This window comes from Amia ocellicauda, chromosome 3, assembly GCF_036373705.1.
Source record: "Amia ocellicauda isolate fAmiCal2 chromosome 3, fAmiCal2.hap1, whole genome shotgun sequence".
Taxonomy (NCBI): domain Eukaryota; kingdom Metazoa; phylum Chordata; class Actinopteri; order Amiiformes; family Amiidae; genus Amia; species Amia ocellicauda.
The window spans coordinates 760,434-778,960 of NC_089852.1; the positions used below are offsets into that span (position 1 = coordinate 760,434).

General features: G+C 53.6%; 1 protein-coding gene across 1 annotated transcript in view; it reads right to left on the minus strand.

Annotated features, from left to right (window-relative positions):
* Positions 1–197: 197 nt before the first annotated feature.
* The window catches only part of sema3b (sema domain, immunoglobulin domain (Ig), short basic domain, secreted, (semaphorin) 3B), a 40,889-nt gene continuing 22,559 nt past the window's right edge, over positions 198–18,527 (minus strand). Inside the window, exons 5-18 of the mRNA XM_066697565.1 lie at positions 12,159–12,278; positions 11,398–11,491; positions 10,396–10,515; positions 9,962–10,104; positions 7,626–7,740; positions 7,215–7,284; positions 6,483–6,627; positions 6,116–6,335; positions 5,910–6,001; positions 5,682–5,723; positions 5,249–5,406; positions 5,077–5,132; positions 4,289–4,428; positions 198–4,028 (exon numbers count right to left, since the gene is read on the minus strand). Of these exons, the coding sequence (XP_066553662.1) occupies positions 3,561–4,028; positions 4,289–4,428; positions 5,077–5,132; positions 5,249–5,406; positions 5,682–5,723; positions 5,910–6,001; positions 6,116–6,335; positions 6,483–6,627; positions 7,215–7,284; positions 7,626–7,740; positions 9,962–10,104; positions 10,396–10,515; positions 11,398–11,491; positions 12,159–12,278 (1,983 nt within the window). The 3' untranslated portion in view covers positions 198–3,560. The remainder of the gene's footprint in view (positions 4,029–4,288; positions 4,429–5,076; positions 5,133–5,248; positions 5,407–5,681; positions 5,724–5,909; positions 6,002–6,115; positions 6,336–6,482; positions 6,628–7,214; positions 7,285–7,625; positions 7,741–9,961; positions 10,105–10,395; positions 10,516–11,397; positions 11,492–12,158; positions 12,279–18,527) is intronic.

Consider the following 18,527-nt stretch of genomic DNA (forward strand, 5'->3'; position numbering starts at 1 on the left):
CATGCTACACCACACATTTTAACCATGATTTAACACATTTGTACCATGTTTAACTATGTTTGTTATCATGATTTGTGCAGGAAATTAAACACGCAACAAAACCAAACAAATAAGTCCCACACCAACCTGCAGACAAAGGCCCCCCCCCCCTCTCTCTCTCTCTCTCTCTCACGCACAAACCAAAGCCATTACGTCACTCAGTTTTTTCAGTTTTATTTATTATTGTGTTAATTTACACCACACTCCTCCACAGTGACTCAAAGATTACAGTGCACCCCGTGAACTTTGACCTTCGACCTTTAATCACCGTGAACCCCCAGTCCTGGCCCTCACCCAGGCTACCCGAACCCCTAGCGGTTTATACACCCCGGCTGTGCTGACAGGCCGCGCTGCACCGAGAGACCTACAGTCAGACCCGTCTTTCAAACAGAACCGAGCCAGCCCGAACCCACAATCCTGGCAAAGTCCTGGTGTCGCCAAAATGCAACTCCTTAAAAATCATAATCCGCCTCCCGGGGGCCGGGGAGACAAACGGCAGTGCTGTCCCTCCTGCCCTCCGGCACACAGGGGGCTCCACTCCACAAGGGAGACGCGATCCTGAAGTGTGCGGTCACGCTCCTGACACCTGCAACTTCACAGCCATCCTGCCTTCTGCCGCCCACAGCCTCAACACACACACACACACACTCACACACCTACACACTCTCTCACACACTCTCACACACACTCACACACTCTCACACACACACACACGCACACACTCACACACCCACACACTCTCTCACACACTCTCACACACACACACACACGCACACACTCACACACCCACACACTCTCACACACACACACACACACACACACACACTCTCACACTCTCACACTCACACACACACACTCACACACACACACTCACACACACACACACTCTCACACACTCTCACACACCCACACGCACTCACACACCCACACTCTCTCTCACACACTCACACACACACACACACTCTCACACACCCACACACGCACTCACACACCCACACACTCTCACACCCACACACTCTCTCACACACGCACACACACACTCACACACCCACACACACTCACACACACACACACACGCACACACTCACACGCACTCACACACACTCTCACACGCACACACACACACATTCACCCACACACATACACACTCACACACACGCATACACTCACACTCACACACACCCACACACTCACACACACACTCTCACACACCCACACACTCTCACACACCCACACACGCACTCACACACCCACACACTCTCACATCCACACACTCTCTCACACACTCTCACACACGCACACACACACTCACACACCCACACACACTCACACACACACACCCACACTCACACTCACACACACACCCACACACGCACTCACACACACTCTCACACGCACACACACACACACATTCACCCACACACATACACACTCACACACACGCATACACTCACACTCACACACCCACACACACTCACACACACACACCCACACTCACACACACACGCACACACTCACACGCACTCACACACACTCTCACACGCACACACACACACATTCACCCACACACATACACACTCACACACACGCATACACTCACACTCACACACACCCACACACTCACACTCTCACACACCCACACACGCACTCACACACCCACACACTCTCACATCCACACACTCTCTCACACTCTCACACACGCACACACACACTCACACACCCACACACACTCACACACACACACCCACACTCACACACGCACACCCACACACGCACTCACACACACTCTCACACGCACACACACACACACATTCACCCACACACATACACACACCCACACACGCACACACTCACACGCACTCACACACACTCTCACACGCACACACACACACACATTCACCCACCCACACACATACACACTCACACACACGCATACACTCACACTCACACACACCCACACACTCTCACACACACCCACACACTCACACACACACGCACACTCTCTGTCACTCTCACTCACACACACACTCACACACACACACACAGAGACACACACACACACAGACACACACACAGAGACACACAGACACACTCACACACACACACACAACTCCGGTTACTGTTATTAATATTATTAATATTATTATTATTATTATTATTATTATTATTATTATTATTATTACTGACATCACTTTGACATCAATATGACAATGGTCTGTCCTTAAATAAAACGGTAATGCTCAACTTAAATAGCTTAAGGCGTCTCATTCTGATTCCGTAGTAAGGTGTCCAGGACACATTCGTCAGATGCACAAACACAAGACAATGACACACACAACCTGTAACACAAATGTAGATGAGTTTCACTTTAAACACGGGGAGAGAAACACAGACACGGAGGCCAGCAGGGAGGAGGGAGGCGTGAGGTGAGACCCGCTTCTCTGGAGCGTCTCTGTCGGCCGCTGTCCGTCAAGGTGAGGCTCAGTAGGACACCGGCAGACTCTGTCCCCAAAATCAGTACCCTGAGCCCCCCGAAACACCCACGACAAACACCTCCTACACAACTTAAACACCCGAACCGTCGTGGTGTTGTCTTTGGTTCTGTTTTCTCTGGAGTTTGCTAGGAAATGCATTTGGATTGTAATGAATTGTGTCAGCAGGACCTGGGCGGCCCGGGACATTCAATTCGATTCCCCCCCATCCTTCAGAAGCAGAGCAAACACACAACACTGATCAATGACCGATCAGCTCCGTCCCCTGGACCTCCTCTGATCCCCCAACAACGACCGATCATCCCTCGCTCTCTGTGTCGTCTCTGCTGTCCATTGTGGTGGTTAATGTGCGAGCTCTTCAGAGAGACGGAGGACGTGGAGGTGTCTCGGGCGTCTCCGAAGCGGTTTGCAGTGGCAAGGGTCGCAGAGAGAGCTGGTCTCACTAGGAGGGCCGGGGGTTCGGCCTCTGAGCTCTTAGTTTAACAGGAATAAAAAAAGAGAAGCAAGAAAAAATATGTACAGTATATATATCTGTAAGAGCAAAGTCCAAGTCCAAGCTCATCGTCCGAGCTTTGACTCCATACGGTCACGAGCTGTGTGTGTGTGTGTGCTTGTGTGTCCGTGTGTGTGCTTGTGTGCGTTATTCCAGTTAAGGAGTTTAGAGAGGAAAAATTAAATTATATATATATATATATATATAAATATATAAACAAACGACAACAACCACCAAAGAATGGAGCAGCAGGGAGGGGGTCCTGGGATTGAGGTGATTGGGTGGGTCGTGTCCGGCCCCCCAGTCAGGGGAGGCTTCAGGGCTCAGTTGAGGGGGGGTCCTGGTGCTCATGAGGGGGTCAGGGGACAGAGGGAGGGTGTGGGGGTGGGGGTGGGGGTGGGGGCTGAAGGGTATAAATATCCAGGGAGGAGAGTGTACCCGTGGGTGGGGGGTGTGGACCTCTGTTCCAGTCTCTCTGTCTCTGTCTCTCTCTCTCTCTCTCTCTCTCTCTCTCTCTCTCTCTCTCTCTCTCTCTCTCACCACTCCCTGGTGCTGCGGGGGGCTCGGTGCGGGAGCTTGGGCTCGTGGGTCCTGCGGTTCCGGCCCTTGCGGATCTCCTTGGCGAACTTCCACTTGCTGGCGCCGACACGCACCCCGAGGGGCGGAGCCGCGGGCTTGGCGTCGGCGGCCGTCTTCCCCGGCTGGCGGTTCTTCCTCTTCCACAACTGCTCACACATCTCGTCCACGGCGTTCAGGTTGGGGTGGTCCACCAGCTGCATGAAGTCGCGGTACCACAGCTTCTGACTGGAGGAGGAGGAGGTGTGGCCCTGGGGGTCGAGCCGGGCGTAGGGGTCGGAGGGCACGACCTCCAGCGTGATGCCCAGCAGGGTCTGCGTGAAGCCGTGCTCCATGGCGTGGCACTGGTACAGGCCGGTGTCACGCTTCAACACGCTCCGCAGCAGCAGCCCGCGCTCCGTCTGCAGCACTCGCTCGTCCAGCCGCAGCTGCAACACACAATAAAACACACGCAATTAAACACACACAATAAAACACATGCAATTAAAGACACGCACACAGGTTAGTGATCGCAGAGGTTACCGCACACAGCCTCTGTCACAATTGAGCCCCGCCGGCTCAGCTGGGGTCTCTGTTCTGATCTCTCTCCCTCTCCCTCCTTCCTTCACACCCTCCCTCTCACCTTCCATCCCTTTCTCTCTCTCTCCCTTTCTCCCTCCCTCTCTCCCATCCTCCCTCCACCCCTCACCTCTTCCCGGACGCTGTCGGACCGGAGCTGGAAGGTCCAGGTGACCTGAGCCTGCAGCGATTTGGGGATGCACTCCAGGAAGGTGCTGCTTCCCTCGACCCCGTAGAGCTTCTTCTCCAGGACCCGGGGCTTGTGATGGTCTGCACCGCCGGAGAGAGAGAGACAGAGGGGGGGGAGAAGAACAGTGATTAGAGAGAGGGAGTAGAGAGGGGGATGGAGGGAGGCAGGGTTTATCTATCAAGGTTCCAGGTTGTGAGAATAACTCTGTCTGCCGGATCCCCAGCCCAGCCTGGGCTGGCGTGTGTGACGCGCCGTACATCCGTGTGACACCGAGGCAGTGCCAGCCCGTGTGTCATCTGAACATACTGTTCTCAGGGAAAGCAACCAAAAAAGACTAAGGCCATTCACCCCCCAGCCTGAGGAAGAACAGCCCTGTCTGGGTTTCTCTCATTCCCATTCTATCACTCAAAAAAAAAATGCTTTCGGTTTTGAGAACAGACTCCTCTGTTGATAAAAGCATTGTTTGGGGCGATGACATCACGGCTCTCTCAGGGGGAAAACAATCCCCTTGACCTTCTAAATATGATGTCATGCCACGCACAACCGATGACTTCACCTCCTCCCCTCTCTCTCCCTTTGTCTCGGACTAGACGTGCGTGTGCCCAGAGAGCGAGGGAGAGAAGGGAGATACTGTCCACGCCCCTCAGGGTCCCGTGCGGTCAGTGTGTCACTCGAACTGAACTGGCCAACCGCACCACCGGCCCCGGTCGGCTGTGTCAGACACCCACCTCCAGAGCACAGCGTGTTGGGGTCTCCGTTCCTCACGTCCTGACGCCGGAAGCGCCTGCAGATCAACACACACAGGGACTCAGATTTAGACAGAGGACCGAGGACATCATGTATAAACAGCGTGACTGGACAGAGATCGAGGGAGAGCGCTGCAGGGGGCGGGGGGCGTACCGCTTGGTGTTGGCGAGGTAGCGCGTGCAGGACGTCCCGTCCCAGGCGCAGTAGGGGTCCCGTGCCAGGCAGCACTCGGCGCAGGCCTTGCCATAGATGCTGCAGCGATGGAGGGGCACCTGCGCCAGCCCCGTCTCCGAGCCCACGTACAGCTGTTGCTGGAGACGACACAACACACACGTTACCACAGCGGGGAGGGGCCTTTACAGTGTACATGTATGTATTAGGAACATGGCACAGATGTTGTAGGGCTTCTACTGGGCCGGCACCAACTCTGTGTCCTTTCTGTACATTTCATATCTATAGGATGTATTACAGACACATTTCAGTCTGTCATCCGAGTGTCTGTGAATGTTTTGAAAGTGTTGGGAGGGTTTCGGATCTCTATGTGCGCAGGGCTGTGAGGGGGCCCGAGGGTGCAGTGTCCACTCACCCGTTTAGAGGAGATTTGCAGGTTCGTGATGGAGGAGGAGTCCTGCAGAGGCAACCGGAGAGGAGTTAGAGTAGCCGAGAATACACTGAGTGAATCAATTCAGAAAACACTGAGACCCACACACTCACACACACACCCCTGTATGCACACAGACACGCCCACACAACAATCGAGTACGCACACAAACCCATACCCCAACTCACACATCTCTCCAAGACCCCTCCTCACCTTGAACACCTGCAGCTCCTCCAGCAGCAGCTCCTCCATGTTCTTCCAGCTGTCCTTGGGCACCGAGATCACCTTCAGCACGGTGCCGACATCTGTACACAACACACAGACACACAGACCTCAGCACGGTGCCCACATCTGCACACAACAAAGCATCACCACCCAGACGTCCATTTAATTTCAGCGTGGAAGACGTGGGGGGGTACCTGTGCCGATGAACATGACGTCGTACTGCCCGTCGGCCGCGCCCACCTGGTCCACGGCGATCTGCGTGAAGCTGTAGTCCACGTTGCTGCGCAGGAACACGGGCCGCCGGTTGAGCGGGTACACGGGGTTGTACATGAGGGGGTGGTGCCGAGCGAACTGGATCACGTCATCTGGGAACTCCTTGGTCGACTCGAAGCTCCCGAACGTCTTGCTGGGACACTGAGGGACACAGGAGGAGGAGGAGGAGGAGGAGGAAGAATCTCTAATCAGGTCGCGTCTCAACAGTTATACAACATTTAATAAAGTAAAACAGCAGAACATAATAACAACACAGAGCACACAGAGAGGGAAGTGGGCGTGGCTCACCATGCCGGGCCGTGGGTACGGCACTTTGCCTTGGAATGGGACGTACTGGTAGTTGGGCCCCTCCTTGTGTGCGAAGGGCCCCAGGAAGGCCCGGCGGATGTCGCTCATGGTGTACAGACACACGGCTGAGCCTCGGAACACGCTGCTGCGGGACACAGAGGGACAGAGACACCGCGTCAGCAGCACCAATGCACTCCTGCGCCCGGCACCGTCAGTGCGGCGACGCTCACCGGGACAGCGCCGGCAAATTCAGTGCTTTCATTTCTCCAGAGCCATCGAGCAGCCCCTCTCTCTCTCTCTCTCTCTCTCTCTCTCTCTCTCTCACCACTCCCCATGTCTCTCTCTCTCTCTTATTTGATCTCTATGCGAGAAAAATTAACTACACTACAAAGACTAATTTTGCACCCCCACACCAGTCTGATGTTCTGCCCCAGGGCACAATCTGCTGTCCTGACTGACGCTTATGTGCCGTAGCGGACTGTGCCAGGCTTGAGATCAGCCATCAGGATTCCTACGGCAGGAATTCGAGGCATGGTCACACATATTACGGTGGTAGATATATTCTTCTGTGGTGGATTTATGTCTCCCAGAAGTGGTGCAGCTAACCTGGGGCTATTAACCTTGCAGGGCCTCTACCCCCCCCAGTGACCCTCCAGCACACAGACACGAGACACGAGCCGGGACACGAGGCGCTGGACAGAAAACACGCCAGGCAGCTCCTTGCCCTCTCACCTTGACGTGGAGAACACCGTGTAGACGAGGGGATTCTTCTTGTCTCTGGTCGGCAGCAGGAACACGTCCCCTGGAGGAGGCAGAGGTCAAGAGGTCAGAAGGTCAAGAGAGGTCGCCAGACATTGTCTTGTCAAGTGTGTCTGTCTAACTGGGAACATCTAGTTTGAACTACAGGCTCAAGCTCGGAGTCATGGCAGAGACAGGCCAATGAAGAAAGAATCATTATTATTACTATTAGTAGTAGTATTAATTAATACAATCATTAATGAACACAGAGCAGAGAGGATATAGTAATATATCTGCGTTTCTTTAAAGACACGCTGCACAGCACACCGGCTCTGGACTGCGTCTCTCCCTGTGGAGCTCAACAGCTGTGCGTCAGGGGGACCTGGCGGGGGGGCGGGGACTCACGCAGCTCGTCGAAGTAGGTGTCGCTGCCGTCGCTGCCTACCACCGAGCAGATCAGACGCGTCTTCAGGAAGGTGGTCCATTTGTTGACCAGACTGCGCTGCCCGCCCATGTCGTTCTGAAACACAGCAACACAGCACGCCTCCATCAGCTTCACGACACACAGGCCAGCGCACACACGCATTTGGAATTTTAGATCTGTGATGCGCTGCTCACAACTACACATGCAGGTCACAGCTGCAGGGGATTGTCCCAGTCTTATGTCCCCTTGTCCTTCTAAACCTCTGAGTTGTGTTAACTGGCGCCTATTTGTCTCTCGGCTTACTGGTCAGTGTTTGCCTACCACTGTGTGTGTAAAGCGTGTCTGTGTGTATGTGCACATAAGAACATAAGACAGTGTCCAGTCGAGAGGAGCCCATTCGCCCCATCGTGCTCGTTTGGTGTTCATTAATAACTCAGTGATCCAAGGATCCTATCCAGTCTGTTTTTGAATGTTCCCAAATTGTCTCTTCAGCCACATCGCTGGGGAGTTTGTTCAGATTGTGACGCCTCTCTGTGTGAAGAAGTGTCTCCTGTTTTCTGTCTTGAATGCCTTGAAGCCCAATTTCCATTTGTGTCCCCAGGTGCGTGTGTCCCTGCTGATCTGGAAAAGCTCCTCTGGTTTGATGTGGTCGATGCCTTTCATGATTTTGAAGACTTGAATCAAGTCCCCACGTAGTCTCCTCTGTTCCAGGGTGAAAAGGTTCAGGTCCTCAGTCTCTCAGTAGGACATTCCCTTCAGACCTGGAATAAGTCTGGTTGCTCTCCTCTGAACTGCCTCTAGAGCAGCGATATCTTTCTTGAAGTGTGGAGCCCAGAACTGTCCACAGTATCCAGATGAGCTCTAACTAGTGCATTGTACAGTCTGAACATCACTGCCCTTGATCTCTATTCTACACTTTTGACAATATACCCTAACATCCTGTTTGCCTTTTTTATTGCTTCTGTAACGGGGCTCATTCGGATTATAATGAGCACGTTGCAAAGTGACGTAACCCCTCAGTAAAAGTAGTACAGTGTTGGGCCTCCCACGGTGGGAGAGCCAGTCTTTTGGCATAGAGGGCTTAACACTGTACTACACTGTACTGCGCTGGAGCCGCTGCGGTGCGGAGCGCTCGGAGGTGCGCTGGTGAATCCCGGGGCGGGGAGCTCCAACCCGCATCAGCTACACTTCCCCACATTGTTTGGATGGAGAAAGTGAGGAGTCCACATAGACTCCTAGGTCTTTCTCATGCGTTACTTCATCTAGTTATATTCCTCCCATAGTGTAATTATAGTGGACATTTTTGTTACCTGCATGTATTACCTTGCACTTGTCCACATTGAATTTCATCTGCCAGGTGTCGGCCCACAACTGAATATTATCTAAGTCCCTTTGAATAGCCTGTGCTGCCGAGATTGTATCTGCTGAGCCGCCTATTTTAGTATCATCTGCAAATGTGACAAGTTTGCTAACTATCCCAGAGTCCAGATCATTAATATAGATTAGAAAAAGCACAGGCCCTAGTACTGATCCCTGTGGAACTCCACTAACAACCTCACTCCAGTTACAAGCAACTCCTCTAATTGACACCCTCTGCTTCCTAGACATCAACCAGTTCATAATCCATCTACTTACATTACCCTGAATGCCTACAGCTTCCAATTTGAGGATCAGTCTTTGGTGTGGAACCTTATCAAAAGCTTTTTGGAAATCTAAGTATATCATATCATATGCTTTCACATGATCTACAGCTGCAGTTGCATGTTCAACAAACTCCAATAAATTAGTAAGACATGATCTGCCTCGTCTAAACCCATGTTGACTATCTCCAAAGAATATGGTTTTCATTGAGATTCTCCACTATTTTCTGTCTAATCATTTTACAGGTGATGCAGGTGAGACTGATTGGTCTGTAATTTTCTTGGCTCAGTTTTGTCCTCTTTCTTGTGGATTGGTTTGACATTTGCTGTCTTCCAGTCAGTTGGCACATCCCCTGTTCTAAGTGTCATTTAGAATATTTGAGTTAGCGGCCTATAAATAATTTCCCTAATTTCTTTAAGTACTGTTGGAAACATCCCATCTGGCCCAGGTGATTTGTTTGTTTTAAATTCTGCTAGTGCCTGTAGTACCTCCTTATGTTATTGTGTCTAAAATCCCAAATGGGTTTGTACTTCAGAAACACTATGGTGGAATGATCTCCGACCACAGCAATAACCCAATCAAGCGCCTGGCTGTGTCCCCTCTGTGCGCCGCGTGGAAGAGGAATGCTCAGCGCGGTGCGTTCTAACGTCCTGCCGCACCGTGATTGGCTGCTCACCCGGCACAGTTGTCCAATCCGGGAGAAGGTGGACTTGCCCAGGCCTTGCCCCTCCACGGCCGTCTCCCGGAAAAAAAAGAAGATTTTGTCGTCATCCGGGTTCTCACTCTCGGGCACCCAGAAGGCATTGATGAACGTGGGCTCTGTGACACACACACACAAACAGAGACAACACAGAGAGAGACACAGAGACACGAGGGTTAGAGCAGGCCAGTTCCTGCGGTGCTGTACATCCTCCCTTTGAGCAGGTCACCTGCTCACAACACAAACTCCAGAAACTTTATTTTTCCAAATATTAGCATATTAACAGATGATCTGGTTGTATAAATTGCCTCCAACAAAAGGATCACAGTAAGGAAAAGGATCTCCTGCTCTATGGAGGTCCCCCCCCCGGTCTCCTCTCTCCTGGGTGGTTGTGTGTGTCGGCGCCTCACCGTTCAGCCAGCGCGAGTCGTGCTGCTCGGTCCGGATGGAGGTGCGCCGGCCCAGGCTGCGGAAGATGGTGAAGTCCCGGCCCATGAGGTCGGTGGCCACACCCGAGTACAGCTCGTCTCCTGGGGGGACAGAGGGGACAGTCACTGCGGACACTCACTGGACATGTGTTTGAGAATATGCAAACACACACACACAGAATATCTGCTGCATTATTACTGTTCAATTCAGTCCTGATTCATTTATGTTTCTGTTCACCCACATTCACAGGCTCTTGCTTTCCACACTCATGTTTTTTCCTGCATAATCTCTCAGAGTGGCGACTGAAGAGAGCACTTCTGTTCACAAACAGCATCAATCCTGAAAAAGCATTAAAAAAATGTCTGTTTTTCCTCTCCAGACCATTAGAGGGCGTTGTCTCCTCATTGCTGCCTCAGACCCCAGCAGGCAGAGCAGCACAAGTAGGAAAAGATCTCTCTGGACCTCAATAGCACAACAAATCCATCCCCCTTGTCTATCACACTCATCCATTCATCCATCCATCCATCCATCCATCCATCCATCCATCCATCCATCCATCCCACAGAGTGACACTCTCACTGCCAGTTGCCCGTCAGCCCTGAAAATGGATTCATGCTTCTGCAACAATCCTAGACTGGGACAGAGACACACACGCACACACACGCACACACACACACACACACACACACACACATGCGCACAATAAGACACACACACTCACATGCGCACAATAAGACACACACACACACACACTCACACAATGAGACACACACACACACACAAACAAACACTCAGAGACACACACACTGAGACGGCCTCTAACTATCACTTGGACGAGAGCTCCTCGATGTCTCAGTACAGCTACTGCAGTGACTCGATCGCACTCGACACACCCTCCTCAGCTGGACATCAAAGCACTGAACGAAAAGTCAACAGCACTCCCCCCCCACAGGTGGCACTGGGCGGCTCCCGGCTGGACTCACCAATCAGAATCGAGGCGGCCTGGTGCCGCGGGTCGTAGGGGCTCTTGCCTTTGCCCTCCTCCACCTTGGAGGGGTCGATCCTGAACACGTGGTCCTGGAAAAGGAGTGGAGGCCAGGTTACAGAGACATCCACGCCCAGCGCCGGCGGCAGGCAGGTCTGAGGACAGGGGCCACACGCCTCCCTGTCGGCTGGGGCTCCTCTCAGGACTCGGCCCAGGAGCGGCGCCCAGCCAGCTGGCCGGCGCCAGACATGAACCGAAGCCGAGATAACGGCCCCGTTGCTTAGCTCCTGTGATATTTATGTATTTATTTACTTAACATTGACTAAAGGGTACAAACTCACAGGGTTTATTTGGTTAAACTGTATTGACTGACTGGCATCCAAAGAACGAATTAGAGACAGAGAGAGAGATAAGAAAAGGCAGGGCAGACAAGGAGAACGGAGTGGGAGAGAGCGAAGGAGGAAGGCCAGGAGCACCTGGACCAGGACGAGAATAGTCAAAAACTACGGTTCTCATTTCCCAGGAATGAGAGCTGTGATTCCCGGGAAATGGATGATAGATGTACAAGCCTATTCGAGCTTGAAATGAGATGTTTTGACAGTGAAATCTATAAGTAGCGAGCCGATATGCAGGTACAGGAGTAAAAAGCGAAAATCTGGTTCCTATTTCCCAGAAATGTCGATGCCAGGAATATCGAAAACCCTGGGAAAGAGGGAGAGGGAGAGAGGGAGAGGGACAGACAGGCTCCTGGGGGCTCACCTCCATCTTCTGGCCAACCTCCACGAAGGCGCAGGTGGGGTGGAAGGCACCGGTCCCACAGGCGTACAGGTGTGTGCGGTTGTAGTGGTGCAGGACCTTGACATAGTTCACACAGTCTACCTGCAAAACACAGAGACAGGGATGGGACGGGTTACACTGCGCCCACAGAGACCCACAGACACACTGCGCCGCACAGAGACCCACAGACACACTGCGACCCACAGACACACTGCACCCACAGAGACCCACAGACACACTGCACCCACAGAGACCCACAGACACACTGCGCCCACAGAGACCCACAGACACACTGTGCCCACAGAGACCCACAGACACACTGCGCCCACAGAGACCCACAGACATACAGCGCTCAGAGACCCACAGACACACTGCGCCGCACAGAGACCCACAGACACACTGCGACCCACAGACACACTGCGCCCACAGAGACCCACAGATACACTGCGCCCACAGAGACCCACAGACACACTGCGCCCACAGAGACCCACAGACACACTGCGCCCACAGAGACCCACAGACACACTGCGCTCAGAGACCCACAGACACACTGCGCTCAGAGACCCACAGACACACTGCACTCAGAGACCCACAGACACACTGACTGGCACACTGCGCCGTACAGAGACGCACAGACACACTGCGCCCACAGAGACCCACAGACACACTGCGCTCAGAGACCCAAGGACACACTGCGCCCACAGAGACCCACAGATACACTGCGCCCACCAAGACCCACAGACACACTGCGCTCAGAGACCCACAGACACACTGCGACCCACAGAGACCCACAGACACACTGCGCCCACAGAGACCCACAGACACACTGTGCCCACAGAGACCCAAAGACACACTGTGCCCACAGAGACCCAGACACACTGCGACCCACAGAGACCCACAGACACACTGCGCCCACAGAGACCCACAGACACACTGCGACCACAGAGACCCACAGACACACTGCGCCGCACAGAGACCCAGAGACACACTGCGCTCAGAGACCCACAGACACACTGCGCCCACAGAGACCCACAGACACACTGCACCCCACAGAGACCCACAGACACACTGCGCCCACAGAGACCCACAGACACACTGCGCCCCACAGAGACCCACAGACACACTGCGCCCCACAGAGACCCACAGACACACTGCGCCCCACAGAGACCCACAGACACACTGTGCTGCACAGAGACCCACAGACACACTGCGCCCACAGAGACCCACAGACACACTGCGCTGCACAGAGACCCACAGACACACTGCGCCGCACAGAGACCCGCAGACACACTGATGGGCACACTGCGCCCCACAGAGACACACAGACACACTGCGCTGCACAGAGACCCACAGACACACTGCGCCGCACAGAGACCCGCAGACACACTGATGGGCACACTGCGCCCCACAGAGACACACAGACACACTGCGCCCCACAGGGACCCACAGACACACTGCACCCCACAGACACACTGCACCCCACAGAGACCCACAGACACACTGCACCCCACAGACACACTGCACCCCACAGAGACCCACAGACACACTGCACCCCACAGAGACCCACAGACACACTGACTGGCACACTGTGCCCCACATAGACCCACAGACACACTGCACCCCACAGGGACCCACAGACACACTGCGCTCACAGAGACACACAGACACACTGCGCCCCACAGAGACACACAGACACACTGCGCCCCACAGGGACCCACAGACACACTGCACCCCACAGAGACCCACAGACACACTGACTGGCACACTGCGCCCACAGAGACCCACAGACACACTGCACCCCACAGAGACCCACAGACACACTGCACCCCACAGAGACCCACAGACACACTGACTGGCACACTGCGCCCACAGAGACCCACAGACACACTGCACCCCACAGGGACCCACAGACACACTGCGCTCACAGAGACACACAGACACACTGCGCCCCACAGAGACCCACAGACACACTGCACCCCACAGACACACTGCACCCCACAGAGACCCACAGACACACTGCACTCCACAGAGACCCACAGACACACTGCACCCCACAGAGACCCACAGACACACTGACTGGCACACTGCACCCACAGAGACCCACAGACACACTGCACCCCACAGAGACCCACAGACACACTGCGCTCAGAGACCCACAGACACACTGCGCCCACAGAGACCCACAGACACACTGCACCCCACAGGGACCCACAGACACACTGCGCTCACAGAGACCCACAGACACACTGCGCCCACAGAGACCCACAGACACACTGACTGGCACACTGTGCCCCACATAGACCCACAGACACACTGCGCCCACAGAGACCCACAGACACACCGACGGGCACAGCACACACTGGGCAAGAAAAGCGGCCCTGGGCTGCACTGTGTTGACAGAGCACTGTTGTCACTAGCATGCTTGACCGCACCGGCTGTGACAAGGCACCTTGTGTGAGGAGAGTCTGTTGTGACTCCTGGCAGTCGCACGGGCATCTGCCAGCGAATACACTCATCATAATAACGATGACGACGCAGATAACAATAATAAAAACACCACAGACTCTCCACCTCCTCACTGCGGAGCCACCGTGATCCCCGTGTTCCTGTGTGGGGGGGCTCTGACACTATCACCCCACAGCTGTTTCCACCCCCACACACCGCCCTACTCCCTCCATCAGGGCGGCTGATTTGCTACAGTGTCTGGAGTTACGGTCCTGCCGCACATCTGCCAGACCCAGATACAGTTACTCTGAGTGCTATGTATTCATCAGGCGGGTCCTGTTCACTGAGCAAGAACTAAACGGCTAACGAATGCCAACCTGAGGGGCCCGTGCTCCGGTACCTGAAGGTTACCTATTAACCCCCCGACGCCAGGTGTGTCGGTTGCGGTGACGCCAGGGAGGCGCCAGATCGCAGGGGTGATCAGAATTCACTGGCAGCTCCAGCTCATTAACCAGGACTCAGACAGCTGGTTCCCATCGCCCCCCCACCCCCTGCCCCACAGACACAGAGACACACACAAACACACACAGAGACACACACAAACACAAACACACACTCACACAGACACACACAGACACACACGCACACACAGAGACACACACAAACACACACAGAGACACACACACAGACACACACAAACACACACAGAGACACACACACACAGAGACACACACACACACACAGACACACACAAACACACACAGACACACACGCACACACAGAGACACACACACACACACACAGAGACACACACAAACACACACGCACACACAGAGACACACAAACACACACAGACACACACGCACACACAGAGACACACACACACACACACAGAGACACACACACACACACACACACACAGAGACACACACACATACACACACGCACACACAGAGACACACACACACACACACAGAGACACACACAAACACACACGCACACACAGAGACACACACAAACACACACACACACACACAGAGACACACACACACACACAGACACACACACACACACACACACACACACAGACACATACACACAAACACACACACACACACACTCACTCTGACACAAAGCCGAGGAGCAGCAGGGAGTCTGAAAAGCCCTTTGAAAAGCAGCCTGATTGGGGGATTCGTTTACACATCAATTAAGCTGTTGACACACGGACCCGAGCCCCCCCCACATCGCCTACTGTTCCTGCGGCAGGACGGCATTCAATTAGTGACAGAGGACGGGGGGGCAGAGAGGAGGTGGTGGCGGGGGTGGGGGGGGCTGGAGCAGATTTTAATTGCAGTCAGAGCCTTTGAAGTGCAGGAGCTGACAGGCTGTTAATGAGTGACCAGAGAAAGGGGGCCGCATCTCAGTGGCTTCACTGCACAGATCATGTGACTGAACACAGCAGGATGGCTGATCGCCCCAATGGATCCCCTGGGACAATGCCGGAACTCAGGTCCGGGTCGCCCTCCTCAACTCTGACCTCACCGCAGACCCACCCCCTCCCCTTTCACCGCTCGCCTCCAACTGACTGCAGGCTGCGCTCCCCGAGGGCAGAGGGACACAGAGAGAGGCAGGGGCTCCGCGCAGACCGTCCCTCGGCCCCCACACTGGGCACGGCACAGGGAACGGAATCTACCCATCTATCGAATTCACTCAGGATCAATCTACAGCAGCTCTCAAAAGTATTCACTTTATTCACTTGTCCATGTGTTACAACATGACGTCAGAATGGATTTAATCAGGAGTTTGTGCCGCTGATCAACACAGACAATGTCCATCATGTCAAAGTGAGAAGTATAATCTCACATCAAATCTGGGCTGGAGTTTGACAGAGGGCATGTGGGAGACTCTGAGACCAAGTGGAGGAAGATTCTCAGGTCTGATGAAACCAAAATAGAGCTTTTTGGCCTCAACACTAAGCGCTATGTTTTGTGCAAGCCTATCACCGCACATCATCCTGAGAACAGCATCCCTACCCTGAAGCATGGTGGTGCGGCATCATGCTATGGGGATGCTTCTCTGCGGCAGGCCCTGGAAACCTTGTAAAGATAGAGGGCAAAATGGATGCAGCAAAGTACAGAGAAATCCTGGAAGAAAACCTGCTGAAGTCTGCAAGAGACCTGGGACTTGGGAGAAGATTCATCTTCCAGCAGGACAATGACCCCAAACATACAGCCAAAGCCACACTGGAGTGGCTTAAAAACAAAATGTCAATGTCCTAGAGTGGCCCAATCAAAGCCCAGACCTCAATCCAACTGAGAATATGTGGAAAGAATTTGAAATTGCTGTTCACCAAAGGTCCCCATCAAACTTGATGGAGCTTGAGCAATTTTGCAGAGAAGAATGGGCAATAATGGCTGTATCCAGATGTGCACAACTGGTAGAGACTTAGCCACACAGACTCATGGCTGAAATTGCTGCCAAAGGTGCCTCTACCAAATATTGACTGAAGGGGTGATTTCTTATGCATTCAACTATTTTCTGTTTTGTATCTGTAATTCATTTAGAACAATTTGCAGATGATATTTTTCACTTTGTGGCAAAAACTCCTGATCATAAGAAACATAAGAAACATGATTCAATCCATTCTGATGTCATGTTGTAACACAATAACATGTGGACAAGTCCAGGGGGGTGAATTCCTTTGAGAGCAACTATCAAACCAGACCCAGGGACCCTGAGTCGAGCCGTTCCTCGCGGTTCAGGACAGCAGGACTGGGGAGGGAAGAGGCCGGAGTGCAGTCTCCCGGGGGGTTGGGGGCAGCAGGGAGTGGTGGCAGTTGTTTATTTTAGCACGGCCCTAAACCAGCGTGTCGACACAACCGGTGAGTGAACTGTGACGGAGCGTGTGCGTCACTACCGCGTCACTGCCCTGCCCTGGCCGAGCACAAAAACACACTGAGAGACTGTATCAATCGGAATGCAGTCCCATTAATGTCCTTGGGGGCTCAGGGGTCAGCAGGGTAGCCAGGGTGCTTTGATCGCTGGGGGGTAACTGTGAACACAAAGCCTGCAGCAGGACAGGAAATTAGGTGGACCACAGAAGCAATGAGCTACGTCACCCTTTCTATGGAAAAAGGTCAAACGGGCAATAAAAAGCAGTGGGGGGGGGGTAAAAGCAGCCACAGTCACCACAACACTGAGCGCTAAACCCACAGGAGTGCAGGGCCCGGGGACGGGGAGGAGGGCCTGGGCCGAAATCATATCAGGAAGGACATTAGCAGTGACTCACAGAAGGCATGGCTCGGCCTGTAAGATCCGGGCAGCTCCGCAGTGGCAGGGGGAGCTGCGTCTTTGAACAAGAGCCGCTGCCACATAACGGTGCCATCCAAAATCATGCCAAGTCGGGCCCGTGCAGGCAAACCCACCCACCACGGTTCTGAGGGGGAATTCGGACCAAGACTTCTGTCAAGTCCTCAGCTGAGCCTCAATAAGCAGCCCAGACACAGACCCAAGCAGACGCACAACGCACAGACGCATCAGACACGCAGCCTGGCTCTCGTCTCAGAGGGCCCTGAGGCAGGAGATCAGGCTCTCGTGCAGGTGGCAGATGTCTACAGTTGTGTCCAAACTAGACAACTCATTCTGTTTTCAAGGAGGAACAACATGACAGCCTTTGTCTGGAACAAGAGAGGAGAATTTCTCGTAAACCGCGTCGTCTTTGTTTTTTTAAACAGTGCCGACACACACAGCGCGGAACGAGAGACGTGGGTTTTATCACCGTAACTCGAAGCGACATCCGATAAATAAACACACACACACACAGGAACACACAGGAACACACACGCACATTCCTCGGGTGTAACGTGAGCCCGAGCCTCTGCATGAATGGAGCCCGTTGTCCCGTCC